This window comes from Anomaloglossus baeobatrachus, chromosome 8, assembly GCF_048569485.1.
Source record: "Anomaloglossus baeobatrachus isolate aAnoBae1 chromosome 8, aAnoBae1.hap1, whole genome shotgun sequence".
Classification (NCBI taxonomy): domain Eukaryota; kingdom Metazoa; phylum Chordata; class Amphibia; order Anura; family Aromobatidae; genus Anomaloglossus; species Anomaloglossus baeobatrachus.
Window position 1 is genome coordinate 125,645,964 of NC_134360.1, and position 18,916 is coordinate 125,664,879.

Here is an 18,916-nt window from a genome sequence, read left to right on the forward strand (position 1 = left end):
CTTACATCTCCTCACGCCAAGTACGACTCTCTGCACCACGCTAAATCAGTTGTTTTCATAGTCGCAGCCCTTTTCATTGTGATTATGGCACAACATTGTATTTTATGTAGCTGTTTTTAGTATTGCAACTTTGTCTCATTGCTCCATATACATGTTTCTAAGAAATAGTGAGGGAACATTCTATCATAAGATATTAAAGGGAACCTGTCATCAGAAATTTCGCCCAAAAGCTAAAAGCTTCCCCCTCTGCAGCTCCTGGGCTGCATTCTAGGAAGGTCCCTGTTATTATTGTGCCCCATGTGAGACCAAAATAAAGCCTTTATAAAGTTCTACCTTTTTGTATGCAGCTTCTGTAAATGTGTCACGGGGGCGGGCTCTCTGCCGTCTGTTATTCTGCCCCCTGGTCCTGTATGCCGCCCCCATCGCTCCTTTCCATATCTGATGCACCGCCCACTGCTCCAGCCATCCCCGCGCATGCCCAGTGCCAGTCTCACAGGACTGAGCAGTGTGACCGCTGGTGACGTGTGCGCAGACAAGTGATTATGGGCGGGACTGTGACTGTTATCAGCAAGTACCCGCCCATAATCTCGTGAGCGCGCAAACCTCTCCAGCATTCACACTGAGCTCAGTGTAGATGCTAGACTGTATGGGCTGCTTCCAGGAATGACGTCCCTTTGTCATGTGATAGGGGCGTGTTCAAAATACTATCACATGACAAAGGGACGTCATTCCTGGAAGCAGCCCATACAGTCTAGCATCTACACTGAGCTCAGTGTGAATGCTGGAGAGGTTTGCGCGCTCACGAGATTATGGGCGGGTACTTGCTGATAACAGTCACAGTCCCGCCCATAATCACTTGCCTGCGCACATGTCACCAGCGGTCACACTGCTCAGTCCTGTGAGACTGGCACTGGGCATGCGCGGGGATGGCTGGAGCAGTGGGCGGTGCATCAGATATGGAAAGGAGCGATGGGGGCGGCATACAGGACCAGGGGGCAGAATAACGGACGGCAGAGAGCCCGCCCCCGTGACACATTTACAGAAGCTGCATACAAAAAGGTAGAACTTTATAAAGGCTTTATTTTGGTCTCACATGGGGCACAATAATAACAGGGACCTTCCTAGAATGCAGCCCAGGAGCTGCAGAGGGGGAATCTTTTAGCTTTTGGGCGAAATTTCTGATGACAGGTTCCCTTTAAAGGGAATCTGTCTGTTGATTCATAAAGCCAGGAATCCAAGAATGGCTCCATTATTGGAGGCATGCACATTTTACTCTGAAATAAGTCAGCGTTTCGCAGACCACATGAGTCAGGGGGCCCTGTGCTGATACAGTTAAAAGCAATGATGGAATAGGGAGCTGTCCTCTTCTTCCATCATTTTGCCTCAGCATCTGAGACCTGATGTCTCCGCGCAGGGGGTACCACTGCGCCGTGATGTGCGGCACATCAGACCACACACTGAAGACCAGAGCAGAGGGAAAACAAGGAGAGGGTAGAACTTTTTTTTTTAACCACTGAGTACATAGTAATAGTGAGGGAATGATGCCGTTTGGAGGGCCTGGGAAAGGGAAGGAGGGCGGTCAGGGTGCATTATAGTATTTGTACTATTTGGAGGTCTATGCACATGCCATTGTACTATTTAGAGGGATATGTGGGGCCCATTATACTATGTGGAGGGCTATATGTGGAATCATTATATTTGAAAGTCTATGTGATAGCCTTTATATTTTAAGGAGGACTATGTTGGGGGGGGGGGGGACACGTCATTATACTGTTTGCAGGGCTATGTGGAGGCCATTACGGTTTGGAGGTGAATGTGTAGGCCATTATACAGTTTGCAGGGCTATGTGGGGGCCATTTTATGATTTTCATGGCTATGTGAAGAGTCATTGTTTGGAGGTCTAAGATAGGGGTCATTATAATGTATTGAGGGCTATGTAGGAGTCACAGCTGGAGCTTCATAATGTGTTTGAGTCACCATACTTTGCCGGTGAGGGTGCAGTTGGGTTATCATGCTATGCATGTTCTTCAAAGAAATGTCTGTGGTGGGGTCCTATTGTGTTTGGGGGCACATTTCTTGGCATCATACTTTATGGGAGCAATGAAAGGGGAATCTAGGGGCTTCAGTAGGAGAAACATTTCTTTGGAAGGGCTGAAAAGTCATGAGATATGATGTTCTCTGCCCCCACTGAATATTATTTCTTTTGTTGTTGGGGGGAGACAATTATAACTTCGGCTATGAGGAACCAGGATTTCTACGTACGTCCCTGGGACAAACCTTTCAGTCAAGGGCAGTGGGGTGATGAGAAGAGAACGGGGACTGCCTCTACGACTAATCATCCAAGAATCATGGTAACTGGACACATTTTCAAAGTATATTTCAGAGTGTTTCAGGCTAAAACACACTTAGCAGAAAGAATCAGCGAACAGGTTCCCTTTAAAGAAAATTGTCTGACAAGTATTAAAATACAGTGCTGTCCTAAAAGGTACACAGTCATCTCAGACAGTGGTTGACCGAATTTTCAGTTGCACACGTCTATCTCTTTTGATTTCCCCATATACGTACAACTCTGCCAAGTAAATCACCAAAAATTTTTAAAGGAGCTAGCGCCACTGATATGTTGATGGAGTGCTATCTAAAATATACCGTATTTTTTTTTTATAAGACGCACCCCAAACTTGGAGGGAAATAGGAAAAAAATAATTTTTACTGTTAAAATGAAGGTATTTCTTATAACCCTAGTGCCTCTTATATTTGCTCACAAGGCGGGAGCGGCTCAGGAAGGTAACAGGAGGCAGGGTAGGCGATGCTGGTAAGCCATATGTGGTTTATAAGACGCACTCCCATTTTCCCCCACTTTTGTGATGAAAAAAAAAGTGCGTCTTACAAACCAGAAAATACGGTATGTAAAATATATAACGAATGCAAGTAAGAGGAAAGACACGTACAGATTGGTTGCGCTTTCCTAACAATATTATTCTTTAATGTGAAGCCCAGACAAAACAAACATTTAAAATGCACACATCATAACAATGTTGCTTAGTCCAAAATCTGCCAACAGGATACAACCTAGTCCTATATGACTGACATGACAACTAACAAATCAATATTTGAAATAGATATAAACAGACATTACCCGTAAAAAGATGTCAAAGATAAATCTATAGTTAAAAAAAAGATCTGAAAAGTGTGTTTGTTTTTGAAGGAGGAAAGAAGAGTAAGTAGCTGCCAGGGACCTCCCAGCAAAGCAGAAAGATTGGGCATTGTAATCCATCATGACTAAACCAGCTCTTCCCCAACAATATCTGTCAGGGTAGAGTCAGGAAGGCACCATACACATCAGATGGTCAACCAGCCCAAAATTGTTGGATTTAGCAGATTTTAATTTAAAAGGTTGTCCAGGTTTCAGATAAAAGTCTGTAGTTACTATGTGATTTCAAAGGTCCGAATACTGACAGCATGTGGTGTCATTAGGATTCTCAGATATTGCCGGTGAGAGTGGCACGTGACTGCAAGTTTGTGAGTTGCTTACTTAACTCAACATTCCGTTCAATGAGGTTGCCTGAGGTCAGCTTACCTGTAATCTCAGGTGGAGGACTGTGGGAACCTCCAGCTGAGACCGCAAATAACCTGAGTGACTTCACTGCTCATCACTAAAGCTCATTCTATGCCTGAAGCTCACAGCGGGCGGTCATATTCTAAGCCCATGTACTGTTACTTCAGATGTAGCAGAGCTGGAATCGTCACGTTACCTCATGTGGATTACGACGGACCTGGGTGTTTTGGGGGCTAATAAAGGGGTGAAAGAGGGTGGGATTTTTTGTATTTTATTTCAAGTAAAGGATTTTTTCAGTCATTGTGTTTCCTTTATTTCCACTTACAGATTAGTAATGGGGAGGATCTCATATGCCTTCCATTACTAATCTAGGGCTTAGTGAGCTGTTATTAACCCCTTATTACCCAGATTGCCACCACACTAGGACAATCGAGATGAGACGGGGAAAGTTCCGGGATTGTTGCACCTTATGGATGCGACAATTCTCGGTGGCTGCAGACTGCTATTTTTAGGCTGGGGGGCCAATAAGCATGGGTCTCCCCAGCCTTAGAATACCAGCTTCCAGCTGTCGGATTTATCATGGCTGGGTATAAAAATTGGGACGGGACCGCACGCCGTTTTTTTTAAATTTAATTAAACATTTTGATACACAGCCAAGATAAGCGCACAGCTGGGGGGTGCATCCTTTAGCCATATGCTTTATCTGTTCTTTATCTGTTCTGGGTATCATAATATGGGGGGACCCTTGGCTAATGTTTTAATTTTATTTTTACACCAAGATAGACGCAGACAGCGTGTGTGATTGAAAGCAGTCAGACTCGCTGTCACACAGGCTGGGGTGCTGCAACCAGAGACGCGGGAAGCAGTGCATATGCATGAAGATAATGAGAGGCCCCAGAAGTAGACTGAGCGCAGAAGCAGTGTGCAGCCGCGCGGAGACCGGTAAGTATGAAGCGCTTGCTCCAATCCCATCCCTCCTACCACCATTTTTAAGCACATGACTCGGATTCCCATAGACTTATATGGGGACTGGTGTCCGGCCAGATATCTAGGATCACTACCAGGCCCAAACTGTTTTTCTATTTTAAACCGTGTTGAACTTGCCGACCCTGTGCATCTGCAGGTTCGCTCATCACTAACGTTCAATTAGTAAAATGCAGATTTCCCAATGACACAATAGTCACACATAAATGAAGCACAACTACAATGCGTCTGTCTCTGAATACTGCGCCTCCCGAGTAGACAGCACAGATTTAATCCCTGGTTTCCTTTTAAACATTTTATTTCAGTAGAATCCTCACAGCTTCACTGAAAAACAATTTAATCTTTCTTAGCTGTAACTGATACCTAAGAGATTCCCAAAACAAAAGCAAATAACCCTTTAAAACTTATAAACAGCATTAACTAGGTAAGACAAGTTTATAAAAAATAACAGATTAATGTAATTACATTATTTGCCTTAACATTTTCGAAAAAAAAGGCAATGAATTGTTTCTTCATCTTGTACGGAGCATCGTTATCTTCTAATTAATAAACATTATTGTAGACCTCTTCCTTCAATATCTATAAACTAAACTAACAGTGCAATGAAACAATCAGCAGGATATGCACAGGGCATTACAGCGCAATTCTGCCATACACTCCGCAATATGCATTACAAAAGGCAGCAAAGCCTGGAGGCCATACAATGAGATTTACTGATAAGTCAAATTCTTTTCTCTCTTACAAATTAGGAAATTCATAAAACGATTTAATGAAGTTGTGATGGTGTAAAGTCTTGTATGGTATTTAGAAACCTACACAATTTGAGGTTAGGTTTCATGATTTCAATAATAATACATTTAAAAATATAATTGTTTTAGGAGGACTGTTTAATGGACAAAAACAAGAGAAAGAAAATATGTCACGACTTTTCATATATGCTATGTTGGAAAAATAATTAAATTTGGTAAAATGTTTGAAAAACCAGATATTTTAGTTGCTCAGTAAAGAAGATTAATATAATTAAATCATATATATTTTACACATAGACACATGTATAAGCATCTGACATTAAACGAGTCATACACATGGTAGATGTGCTATGATAATGTATGATAATGTTCACCTTTTTTTACTAAGAAGTTGTGTAGAAATTCAGCTATGTTCTTTATCTGATAGAATATAGACAATATGAAGGAATGAGAAATAATTTATTGCCAACATATATAAATTAATATACTGCAAACATTCACAACACTGGCCTTATCGCCTCTCTAAACTAGGGAGATTCTTAAAAACATCCAAAAACTTTATCCAGAAACTAGTTTTCCCATTAAAGTGAAGACTCTGTGATTGTGCTCAGAACACGGGCGTGCTCGGAGCCTGGAGAGGCAGCGTTGTAGAAAGAATTGGTTTGGTTCTCACGATGCTCTCGAAGAAATGGTGGGATGGTTGCAGACTTTACATGCAAAATCCTTGTATCCATGACTTCACAGTCTATTTGCATCATCACTTCATATTCCTGCTCATTAATCACATTCTCTGTAGGAAGATGCAAAATAATTGGTTACAGCTACACAACAAAACAAAAAAAACCCATACATTTCTATTGCAGGAAAGGTAAATTAACATAAATACCAAATATGTATGTACTGTGTTCATTTAAATGTTACTCCATCAGAGGAAAACACATTCCAGACCTTGCCTGAACCTGCCTGTTAGTATTGGGGTATAATCAGATGACCATATTATTCAGATACCCAGCCACCATGATAATAGCTGCTTCCGTCCTTATACAGAGGGTGAGACCACACTAACTGTTCTCAGACTGCAGAGAAGCATCTCTTATCAGGAGGCTGGCTGTTACTAAGGGCGGGGAGCTGCACACTGATGTGTGATGTAACATCCCAGAGGCAGGCAGAAAGAGCAGCTCCTGTTACACGGAATTAAAGGTATTGTAAGGACAATAGAATTTCACTGTGCATCTCATCTTTATAGTATTCTAGCTGTAGTACCAGGTGTTGCCAGTGATAGTAACTGTCTCTTTGTCTCTCTCCCAGTCTGTCTGTGTCAATCTGTCTGTCTCTATTCATGTCTGTCTCTCTATCTTTGTATCTGTCTGTGTCTGTCTGTCTCGTTCCAGGTCTGTCTCTTTCCCAGTCTCTATATCTTTCCCAGTCGGTCTCTTTCCCTTGCTGTCTCTACCAATCTCTCCCCTGACATCATATTACCTCACACATAAGCTTCTTATACTATGAATGTCCTTTGTTCCTATAGCAAATCAGAGCTGCTATTAATAACCCGTAACTCCAAGTTCCATTGACTTTAATGGATGTAGGATTTTTGGAGAGTAACTGTAAAGCAAGGGGTTACATTTTCCAGTCAAAACATAGTCTACGACGTTCCGCGAGTCACATGGGGTGTCTGTGCAAAATGTCATGATTGTAAATGCGATGGTGCGAATTCCTTTAGCGGACACACACACACACACACACACACACAGCTTTATATATTAAATGAGAGCAGGAACAGTAGAAGAATTTTTTATCTCACTGTAGTACCTCTTTAACGACAGGCAATTTTTCTGTTTTTATTTTCATTTTTTCTTCTCCTTCAGAGAGCCATTATTTTATGTTTCTATCATATTGCCATATGAGTTGAACTTTTGAATCAAACCATTAGTTTTACCATATAGCGTACTGGAAAAAAAAATCCAAATATGGAAAAATAGTGAAAAAAGTGCAATTGCACAATTTTTGTTTTTTAGTCACCATGTTCACTGTTTGGTAAAACTGATGTGTCAGTATGCCGCCTCATGTCGATACGAGTTTGTAGATACCAAACATGTATAAATTTACCTTTATCTAAGTGGTGAAATAAAATTGTTTGGCCAAAAAAAAAACAAAAACCCGTGGCGGTCTCCTTTTTTGGGATCTGGGCTGGGGCTCAGTGGCGGCTTATTTTTTTGTGTCTTGAGCGATACCATTTTTGCATAGATGCAAGATATTCATTCATTGGCTGTCATTGCATTTTAAAGAAATGTTACGTCAACTAAAAAATGTAATTTTGATGTTTTGAGGTTTTTTTTCTCACCACGCCTTGTACCGATCAGCTTAAATTTTATATACATTATATATACATACACACATTATATATTTATATTAAATATATTGTATATATTTATATACATTATATATATATACACACACACACACACACAAACATACACATTATATATACACACATACATACATACATACATACATACATACATATATATATATATATATATATATATATATATATATATATATATATATATATATATATATATATATATATATATATATATATATGTCCAACAATGTAGACCAGCTCACTCCTGTGAATCACCTGGATCCTCAGCTGACCTGGTTAACTCCGTTGTGCCTGGATCAGGACATAGGAGTCCATCCATACAAATGTGAACAACGACAAGGCAGAGTCCAGCAATAACGTGAGCAATCCAGGATGCTGTTAAAAATTTTTTTCCTTCTTTTTATTCATTAATTCATTAAAATATAATGGTCCAAGCAATTCAGAACAGCATTATCGCAGAAAAATAGCGCAGATAGGACTACGCGTTTCAGCGGTAAAATCCGCCTTCTTCACGGTCCAGAATCAGAATCGTTGTTCATTTTTTTTTTTTTCATTTTTTTTGATAGATCGGGAATTTCTGAATTCAGCAATACCAAATATGTGTATTTTTTTTTTCAACTGTTTTATTTTGAATGGGGCAAAAGGTGGGGGATTTGAACGTTTAGTTTTTTTTGTTACATTTTTTTAAAAACTTTTTTTACATTTTTAATTTAATTTACTAGTACTTCATCACTGCACAGTCCGATCAGCTGTGCATTTCTGCTGAACAGAGCAGCATCGCTGTGATCAGCAAAAATGCTCATCTCCAAGGAGTGCAGGCGCGTTGTCGGCTTTTGCAGGAAGTGAGTCATGGCAACGTCAGGGGTCATCAGCTGACCCCATGCTACCATTACAACACATTGGCATACCGTGATCATGTCAATGGACTGCCAATGGCATCGGGGGAACGTTGCGATCCCCACCGCGGCCATTTAAATTGTGCTGTCAGTGTTTGACAGCGCGATCTAAGGGGTTAGCAGCCCATGGTAATCGGATGGAGGCAACAAATGACGTATCAGTATGTCCTTGGACGTAAAGGGGTTAAGAAGGACGTTCCATGTAATTAAGCAGGCCACGTTTCAAACAATAAGGGGAACAAAAAAAGATCCCTTTGCTGAAAAGCGTCAAATAGTCCAATGCCTTGGACAAGGTATAAAATCATTAGATATTTCACAAAAACTTAAGCATGATCATTGTATTGTAAAGACATTTAGGCCCTGTGCGCACTGGAAAATGGAATTTTCTCAAGAAAATTCCGCAGGTATTCAAAGATTACCGCACCCGCGGTAAAAAAAACGCGGCAAACCGCACCCGAAAACCGCATGCGGTTTGCCGTGGTTTGCTGCGGTTTTACCGCGGTTTTGCTGCGTGCGGGTTGGTATGTGCTTTATTGCATTCAATGCAATAAAGCACATTGAAAAAAAAAAAGTCATTTCATTCTGATATAAATAGACAGAAGAATAGATAGAAGAATAGATAGACAGACAGAGGGATAGATAGAAGGATAGATAGAGGGATAGATAGAGGGATAGATAGAGTCCCTGTGAGCACACGCTGCATTTCTCACGGTCGGCAGTGAGTTCACATTACCGGCCGTGGGAAATGCCCTGGAGTTACCTCTCTGCTGTCTCGTTGCGAGGCTGCATTCAGCAGTGTCTGTGTCAGTCGCGGCTGGATGTAAGCATCGCAGGACGTCGGAGCTGTGGTTTACGCCGGAGCTTTGTTTCGGGAGGGGTTAATAAAAGGGTGAACGAAGCTTGTTTGTGTTTTATTTAAAATAAAGGATTTTTCTGTGTGTTTTATTCACTTTACTTACGGGTTGATCATGTCAGCTGTCACATAGACGCTGCCATGATTAAGCCTGGAGTTAATGGCGGTGATCCGCCACCATTAACTCCTTGTATTACCCTGACTGCCACTGCTACACGGCTGCAGGAAGAGCCGGGGACACTCCGGTAGAGCCGCATAATGCATGCGACAGTCCCGGGGCAGCTGCGGCTGATATTCTCGGCTGCGGGAGGAGGGAGGGAGGCGGGGGATATTAACCCTGCCCCTCTCCCTCCCCAGCCTGAGAATACCGGGCCGCCGCTGTATGTTTACCTCGGCTGGACGGTAAATATACAGCGGAGCCCACGTGTTTTGTTTTCTATATTTCCGTTTGCTTTCTGTGTGTGTGTGTGTTCTATGTCTGTGATGTCTGTGTGTGTGTCTGTGTGTGTGTTTACTCTCTGCACAGCTTCCTCTTCCTGTAATGACATCACTTCCCTGCAAAACCGCAGGCAAGCGATGTCCATTACCGGAGGTAAACCGCGAAATACCGCAGGGTATAACGCAGGAAAACGCAGTGAACCGCACAGAATTTGCTGCCTGCGTTATTTCCTGCGGGATTTCACGATTACATTGGAGTCAATGGAGTGAAATTCCGCAGCGATGTGCGGAAAAGAATTGACATGCAATTGTTTTTGCTGCCGGAATCCCGCAGCAAAACATGCAGCTATCAAAATCCGCCTAGTGCGCACAGGATTTTTTTTTCCCATAGGTTTTGCTGGTGATTCACTGCAGAGATGTTATGAACATTTTCTGCAGCGAAACATGCAGGAAATCCGCAGAAAATCCGCGGCAAAATCCGGTAAGTGCGCACAGGGCCTTATAGCAAATCCACAGCAGACTGGTTCATGCAGATCAGGGCAAAATGAGGAAGATTTCTGATAGACAAATTCATCGTATTAACATAGCAGCTGCTAATCCCATTACAAAGCAGCACACAGGTATTTGAAGCTGATGGTGCTTCTGGACTCCCGATAACCTCAAGGTGTAGGATCCTCCAGAGGTTTGCAGTTGTGCATATATCTATTGTTATAAAGAAGGTAACACCCTTGACCTGGTCTTTATCAGCCTCTGCTTAATCTCTCATTTTGACAACTCACCTCTTCCCCTCTCTGACCATAACATCCTCTCCTTCAAGCTCACAAACCCTCGCCCACCCCAGCACACTCCCACCTATCACACATTGAGAAACCTACAGGCCATTGACTCTCAGACACTTACAGACTCTCTACACTCATCACTGTCCCCTATCTCCTCACTTTCCTGTCCTGATCTGGCTGTAAAGTACTACAATGACACACTCAGAAGTACCCTAGACCAAGTAGCGCCCCTCACCTCCAGAAAGAATAAACACAGAGTTAAACAGCCCTGGCTCACATCCCAAACTATTTCTCCAGCGATGTTCCAGGAGTGCCGAATTCCTATGGAGGAAAACCCGCACACCAGAAAACTTCATTCACTACAAGTTCATGTTAAGGACCTACAACTCTTGCCTTCACCTCACCAAACAGACCTACTTCACCACCCTAATTTCCTCACTATCCAACAATCCAAAAAAGCTCTTTGACACCTTTCACTCCCTCCTCAGTCCCAAATTACAGACCCCCATCACAGACCTTCATGCTGATGACCTGGCCTCATATTTCACAGAGAAAATAGAAAATATCTGCCGAGAGATCAGCTCCCAGCCACCAAGCGTTGTGAATCCCATCCCTCCCCACATCCCATCCAGCTCACTTTCCACATTTGGCCCAGTCACAGAGGAGGAACTCTCCAGGCTCCTATCCTCTTCTCGTCCTACCACTTGCCCTACTGATTTCTTTCCCTCACACCTACTCCAGTCCCACTCTCCGGTTGTCACCAGTCACCTAACTAAAATCTTCAATCTCTCTCTCTCTCTTCTAGTATCTTCCCTTCCTCCCTCAAACACTCTATCATTACTCCATTATTAAAAAAAAATCTTCCCTTGATCCGTCCTGCACAAGCAACTACAGACCAGTTTCCAATCTCCCCTTCATCTCCAAACTCTTGGAGCGCCTGGTCTACTCTTGCCTCACCCGCTACCTCTCCTGTCACTCTCTTCTAGATCCTTTACAGTCTGGCTTCCGCCCTTTACACTCAACAGAAACTGCCCTTGTCAAAGTGACCAATGACCTTTTGACAGCAAAACGTAACGGTGACCATTCTCTGCTTATCCTTCTTGACCGCTCTTCCGCCTTCGACACTGTTGACCACCATCTCCTTCTCGCTATGCTCCATTCTATCGGCCTAAAGGACACTGTTCTTTCCTGGTTCTCTTCATATCTTTCTGGCCGTTCATTCAGTGCATCATTTGCTGGTTCCACATCTTCTCCTCTTCCTCTCACTGTTGGGGTCCCTCAAGGTTCAGTCCTTGGCCCTCTTCTTTTCTCCCTCTACACTGCCCCAATTGGAATGACCATCAGCAGATTTGGCTTTCAGTACCATCTTTATGCTGATGACACACAGCTATACACCTCATCCCCTGAGCGCACCCCTGCTGTACTACAGAACACCAGTGACTGCCTGACTGCAGTTTGCAACATCAGGTCTGCTCTCTATTTGAAACTTAACCTTTCAAAAATTGAACTTCTTTTTCCTCCATCTTCCAACCTTCCTAAACCTGACATCTCCCTCTCTGTGTGTGGCAAAACGATATGTCCTAGGCAGCAAGCCCGCTGTCTGGGTGTTATACTTGACACTGATCTCTCCTTCACCTCCCACATACAATCTCTTGCCCGCTCCTGCCGCTTGCACCTCAAGAACATCTCTAGAATCTGCACCTTTCTCACAATGGAAACGACAAAAACCCTCACTGTGGCCATGATTCACTCTCGCCTTGACTACTGTGACTCTCTATTAATTGGTCTCCCCCTAACTAGACTCTCTCCTCTACAGTCCATCCTTAATGCAGCAGCCAGGGTCACCTATCTGGCTAACCGCTACTCAGATGCCTCTGCTCTGTGCCAGTCATTGCACTGAGTGCCCATATATCATAGGATCCAATTCAAATTGCTTGTTCTCACCCACAAAGCTCTCCACAGTGTGACACCCCCCTACATCTCGTTCTCTACGCTCTGCAAATGACTTTCGACTAACATCCACACTAATTCGAACCTCCCACTCCCGGATCCAACCCTCTGGAACGCTCTACCCCAAGAAATTAGGACAAATCACAACTTACTCAGCTTCAGACGCACCCTAAAAACGCATCTTTTTAGGGCGGCCTATCACACTTCCTAATCAGATTCAATTCACATAGTTCCTCGACAACTTCTCACAACATAACTCCACATCAAACTCCATGATACCCAAATGCATCTCAAGGTTCTGGCCAACTGGTCCAGGAAACCATTATCTATCCCCCATTTCCTTGAGATGGCTGGATTGTCATTGTAAATAAGCACTTGTACCTTCCCCCCCCCCCCCCCGCATATCTCATAGTAGATTGTAAGCTCTCACGAGCAGGGTTGTCTTTTTTTTCCCTCTAAATATTGTATTTTCTATAACCGTTACTTGTTTGTATATGATCCTCCTGAATTGTAAAGCGCTGTAGAATATGATGGCACTATAGAAATAAAGATATTATTATTATTATTGTTCGGCCTGTATTAAACAGTGTTCATAAGCAGAAATGCTTCCAGTGGGCCCAAGTATACATGAAGACTAAAGGTAAAACAGTCTTCTTTACTGGCGAGTGCCGTGCAACACTAGATGCTCCAGATAGATTTAGTGGATGGTTTTTAGATGGTCATCATGTGCCAAAAAGGCTGCGAGTTCAGCAAGGAGGTGACATAGTCATGCTTTGGGCATCATGTATGGACAGATGGTAGGCCACTACAGGCCCCTAAGGCCTGTTTCAGACATCAATAATTCTGGTACATTTGTGCTTTTTTTATACGTAACAGAATCACTGACATACACAGACCCATTATAATCAATGGGTCTGCGCACACATCAGTGATTTTTCACTGACCATGTCTCCGTGCGACGTACACGCGTGTCCGTGATTGCTGCACGGAGACATGTCCGTTTTTTTTCTGGCATCACTGATGTCCTAAGGACCACGCAGTGGTGTGATCCGTGAAACACGTACAAGAAAAACACAGACATTTAAAATAATAAACAATTTTCAACTCACCTTTCCAGCGACGCTCAGTGCAGCCTCTGCTCTCTGCAGCTTCCTGGCCGGCTCATGAATATTCATGAATGCATATGTGAGCAAGGATGGTTGACCTTAGGGAGATCAACATCCACCACTGCGGAGACACCATCACGTGTTTCTCAACGCAGTGATTCTAGAGCAATGCTCCCTGGGAAATATTCAAAGCAAGAAGGTCTGCGGAGACACCATCACATGTTTCTCAACGTTGGCAGGAAACTAGCCAGGTCTTTCACCGGGAAGGAACAACCACGGGAAGAGCAGTCTCCAGTCAAGGAGACCACCTATGCCAAACATGGTATCCATCCACAGACAGCCGTTTCGGGGTATTTGCCCCTCATCAGTGTGGAGTAGGAATCTGGCAGTGGGAGCATTGCCTAGTAAAAGACTATGTGAGCAAGGATGGTTGACCTTAGGGAGATCAACATCCACCACTGCGGAGACACCATCACGTGTTTCTCAACGCAGTGATTCTAGAGCAATGCTCCCTGGGAAATATTCAAAGCAAGAAGGCCTGCGGAGACACTATCACATGTTTCTCAACGCTGGCAGGAAACTAGCCAGGTCTTTCACCGGGAAGGAACAACCACGGGAAGAGCAGTCTCCAGTCAAGGAGACCACCTATGCCAAACATGGTATCCATCCACATACACTTATTCATGAATGCAGTCAGAGCCAACCTGGAAGTAGCTGCAGAGAGCGGTGGCCGGACGCTACAGTGCTGGTGGCTTCAGCACCATGGAGAGCAGGAACGGGACAGGTGAGCATGCCACCAAGTGCAATCACGGATAATGAGTTGCACATTGACAACCCACGTGTGCTGTGAATCACGGAACACGGAGGGACATGTGTGTGTTTTAAATGTCAGTGAAGAACGTCTGTGTTTTTCACTGACCTGTGAAACGGGCCTAAAGGTGTGAAAATGACCTTGGCAAAGTATAGAGAGTTTCCAACAGACCCCTTATGTGCATTTCCATTGGCCATTTGGGAACATCAGAGATAAATAGCCTTTACATAATTTGGAAAGTGGCCTAGAGCATCAGGGAAAGGAGGAGACTAGAAGGAAAAGCTACGAAGATAAAATCTGTCACAATGTCTTAATTTGTCTATTGTAGGCTCTGTCCATTGGCGTTAATGAAGCAGTCTTGTCCCTCCTACTGCAGATTAACCCTTTAGAAGCAACTTTATAATTTTTGGTTAACTAGGCTGCATAACACACTGACATCTTATTTCATGGCAGATATATAGCAATATTGTGTATGTAGCAATTAGTGATGGGCGAGAACTACAATGATCAAATGCTTGTTACTTGATTTGAGCTGTTCAGATGCACATCATGGAAAGTCAATGATTGGTCAGTTGGGTCTCCGCCCACATTCCGCCATAAACAACATTTCCAGTGGGAAGGAGGGGTTAGTTTTTTGGTCACACTATGTCTGAGAACATTGTATTATCCCCCGGAAGAGCCATTCAGAGACTCAAAAAGCTTTCCCTGTAGTGCCTGCACACATCATGCAGTGAAGCAAGAAGACAAGCCTGTGCATTGTGGTCATTGTTTCATGGATGAAGTATCGGAGCACCCGCCATACTCAGCCGAACTCCACGTGTACCCCGATGCTCGATTGTGTAATGAGTAGTGCTCGTTCATCACTAGTAGTAATCTTGGATCAATCCAAGCACATGGTTCCTTTCACCATTTAGATGCTACATTGAAATAGAAGCTTTTTCGTTAAGTGCAAAGAGACATATTCTGGATCAACAATGATCACGGATATCCATCTTCTGTCAAGTTTCTATAAGTATATTGGAATTTAGTTTGGAAAAGTGTTTGAAATTTGTTAATATTTTAGAAGGAATGCTAAGTTTACGGTTAATGGGAAAACTAGCAATGGGAAATAATAGAGTGCATTTTAAACACCTGTATCTAAAGATAATAAATGTTCTTTACAATCCCACAATAAATGAAGGTAACATTTAGACATCAGCATTTTCCACAGGTTGTAGGAGTGTTTTGGGAAAATGTTTTGAGAACTTGCTAAATGTACCGTTGATATAATAACAAGAGCTGTGAGACAGTCCAAGACGTACTAAAAGGAGCGTGCCCGTTAATAAATTTGGATCATTTTAAAATCAGCCATCTGTGTAAAAACTGATGCTTCATACTTCAGTAAATTTTTATGTAAATCTTCTGAACTAATCTGTACATGGATTCAAACAGAATGGAAAACACAGAAGAGACTTTGTGCAGGATTCAATTCTGGGTTTGTTTTTAACAAAAAACTACATTAAAAACTGTTATATACAAAAAAACATCCTTAAAGTGACACAATAAAGGTACGCTCACACAAGTGTATGATCGGACGAGTGCAATGTAAGAAAATCTCTTAATGCACTCTGACCAATGTTAGTCAATGAGTTGGAGCAGATGGTCAGCTTTTTTTCTCATCCAGATTGTGGATGAGAAAAAAGTTGTAGCATGCTGCGAGTGGATGCCAAAATCATGCGAGACTCAACAATACAAGTCAATGGGTGTGAGAAAAAAAAAAAAACGGACGTCACACAGACCACCCTAATGACGGCCATTTTTATGGATGCAAAATATTCTGTACACTTCAATATTCAGAACACTACAAATGGTCCTGTAAATGACTGCAAAATGAATAATAGCTGATGAGAAAAAAAAACGGATTACACACTGACAGCACATGGACAGTACATGGATGACAAGTGAGAAAAAATTGCCCTACTCTCCTGGATCAGAATGGGACCGTTTTTTCATACGCTCGTGTGACTCCAGTCTAAGAGTGTAAAATATTAAAAAAAAAAACTAAATAGTTTTCAAAGCCAGCTTACCCATACACTCCTGTGTGTGGATTCCAGTATCAATACAGAAGATAGTCCGCACGGAAAACCAGAGCAGGAGCCAGCCACGGGAAATCCAAATGAAAAAACTTTATAACTCCAGCGGACAAATTTGAAGATGCAGATATATATTAAAAAAATGTTTGCATTTGCAAATCTTTATTTTGAAAAACTTTCATAAAAGACCATGAGACCATGTAGAAGGCGCTTGTACGCCGAAACGCGTAGTCCAAGCAGGCTACCACTCCTAATCTCTTTCCTTCACCGCCCAGAAGTGTGGTTCCAATTTTATGAAAGTTTTTCAAAATAAAGATTTGCAAATGCAAAATTTTTTTTAATATATATCTGCATCCTCAAATTTGTCCGCTGGAGTTAAAGTTTTTTCATTTGTAAAATATTAAGGTATCATGAAGATATCCTTGGCATGGGTCTTGTGACTGGAGCATGACCGTTTCATGTATTTCTATGAGGCTGTGATACTCTGGTCAGGAGAGCCGCAAGCGAGTCTGAGATTTTATCAATTTACATGGATGTCTGCATGAGTCCTACCAGACAAATCTAGAAACATTTTTTCCAAAAGCTTTCCTTTTAATTATATGCATTTTTGCTGTGATATTTGGTGCATTAGTGGTCTACTTCTGATTTACACAATAAAAATGGTGTGTGAACTAAACTTTAGAGGAGTAGTCTCCAGTTGTCTCTCGAGTAGTTGAGAGCAATGCATTCTCCTTTTTTACTTTACTCTTGGTTTCTGGCAGGGCAGGCTCTCTTCCATGAGTGACAAATTCAGTGAGAAAAACTGTAGTATTAGTAGAACTATAAAGCTCAGCACAAGCTCTACTGTAAAGGTGGTGTCACACACAGCGACAACGACAACGACGTCGCTGCTACGTCACCATTTTCTGTGAGGTTGCAGCGACGTCCTGTTGCTGTCGCTGTGTGTGACATCCAGCAACGAGCTGGCCCCTGCTGTGAGGTCGCCGCTCGTTGCTGAATGTCCAGCTTCATTTTTTGGTCGTCGCTCTCCCGCTGTGACGCACAGATCGCTGTGTGTGACAGCGAGAGAGCGACGAAATGAAGCGAGCAGGGAGCAGGAGCCGGCATCTGGCAGCTGCGGTAAGCTGTAACCAAGGTAAACATCGGGTAACCAAGGTGGTTACCCGATATTTACCTTCGTTACCAGCCTCCGCCGCTCTCACGCTGCCAGTGCCGGCTCCTGCTCTCTGTACATGTAGCTGCAGTACACATCGTGTAATTAACCCGATGTGTACTGTAGCTAGGAGAGCAAGGAGCCAGCGCTCAGTGTGCGCGGCTCCCTGCTCTCTGCACATGTAGCTGCAGTACACATCGTGTAATTAACCCGATGTGTACTGTGCTCTCTGCACATGTTGCAGCACAGCGACGCGTGTCGTTATGATCGCTGCTTCGGCTGCTGTGTTTGACAGTTAAGCAGCGATCATAACAGCGACTTACAAGGTCGCTGCTACGTCACCATTTTGGTGACGTAACAGCGACGTCGTTGTCGCTGTCGTTTAGTGTGACCCCAGCTTTACGCATTGCATCAGTGCTCGTCACTACAATTACACAGAGATAACAAGCCATTTGAACAAGGACACAGCTCTGGACAGACAGCCAGAGCAGAGCTGTGATTAGAAGACATTCCATATAAGCTGCTGAGCTGGTGTAGGGGGGAGAGAGGTGAGAATCTAACTGCTGTATAGAAATCAATGGACTGGAGAGAGCTGACTGGGATGTTAGGAGTCAACTAATCTCTTGAAATGCAACTACTGCACACTCTTGGCCGTGCTACATTGAAACCAGCTGTACAATATAAAAGATAAAAGCTCTAACTGTATGAGAATAACAAATAGAAAAAGCAAGATAGTTGCAGGTTTGCTAATTTTCATGCTGTTCAAATATAAGAACTTGAGAATACTCCTTTAATAGAGAGTCTGCACTGTAGGTTTCTTACTATAGGTGTTAGGAAAGGTGCTTGGAAATGTTTAAAATTCTTCTGAAATCCAACCCCATTTTTTGTGCTTATTGACAGACTGGAGAACGAAATTTTTCAAACTCTAAAAATGATGCATCATTATAGACTTCATATTCTTTCGAGCACTAAACAATACGGTATTTAACACAAAAGGTACTATTCTCTTCAGTGATAGAAGAGCTGGAATGCAGTATTTTTATTCAATGGAGAATACAAGTCATTTATTAGCAAGGCTATGATGTGTTGTATTTTTTGACTAGAGTAAAATAGGCTCTAAATTGGGTTAGGTTTCTGCAGGACTTTAGAAATGGAGGCCATGACTTTTAAAATTAAATTTCCC

General features: G+C 42.7%; 1 protein-coding gene across 2 annotated transcripts in view; it reads right to left on the minus strand.

The window, feature by feature from the left end:
• Window positions 1–2,955: 2,955 nt before the first annotated feature.
• Window positions 2,956–18,916, minus strand: part of ATF6 (activating transcription factor 6) — a 196,673-nt gene continuing 180,712 nt past the window's right edge. For both annotated transcript variants that reach the window (XM_075321985.1, XM_075321984.1), the window contains exon 16: window positions 2,956–6,079. In XM_075321985.1, coding sequence (XP_075178100.1) covers window positions 5,871–6,079 — 209 coding nt within the window. In that variant the 3' untranslated portion in view covers window positions 2,956–5,870. The remainder of the gene's footprint in view (window positions 6,080–18,916) is intronic.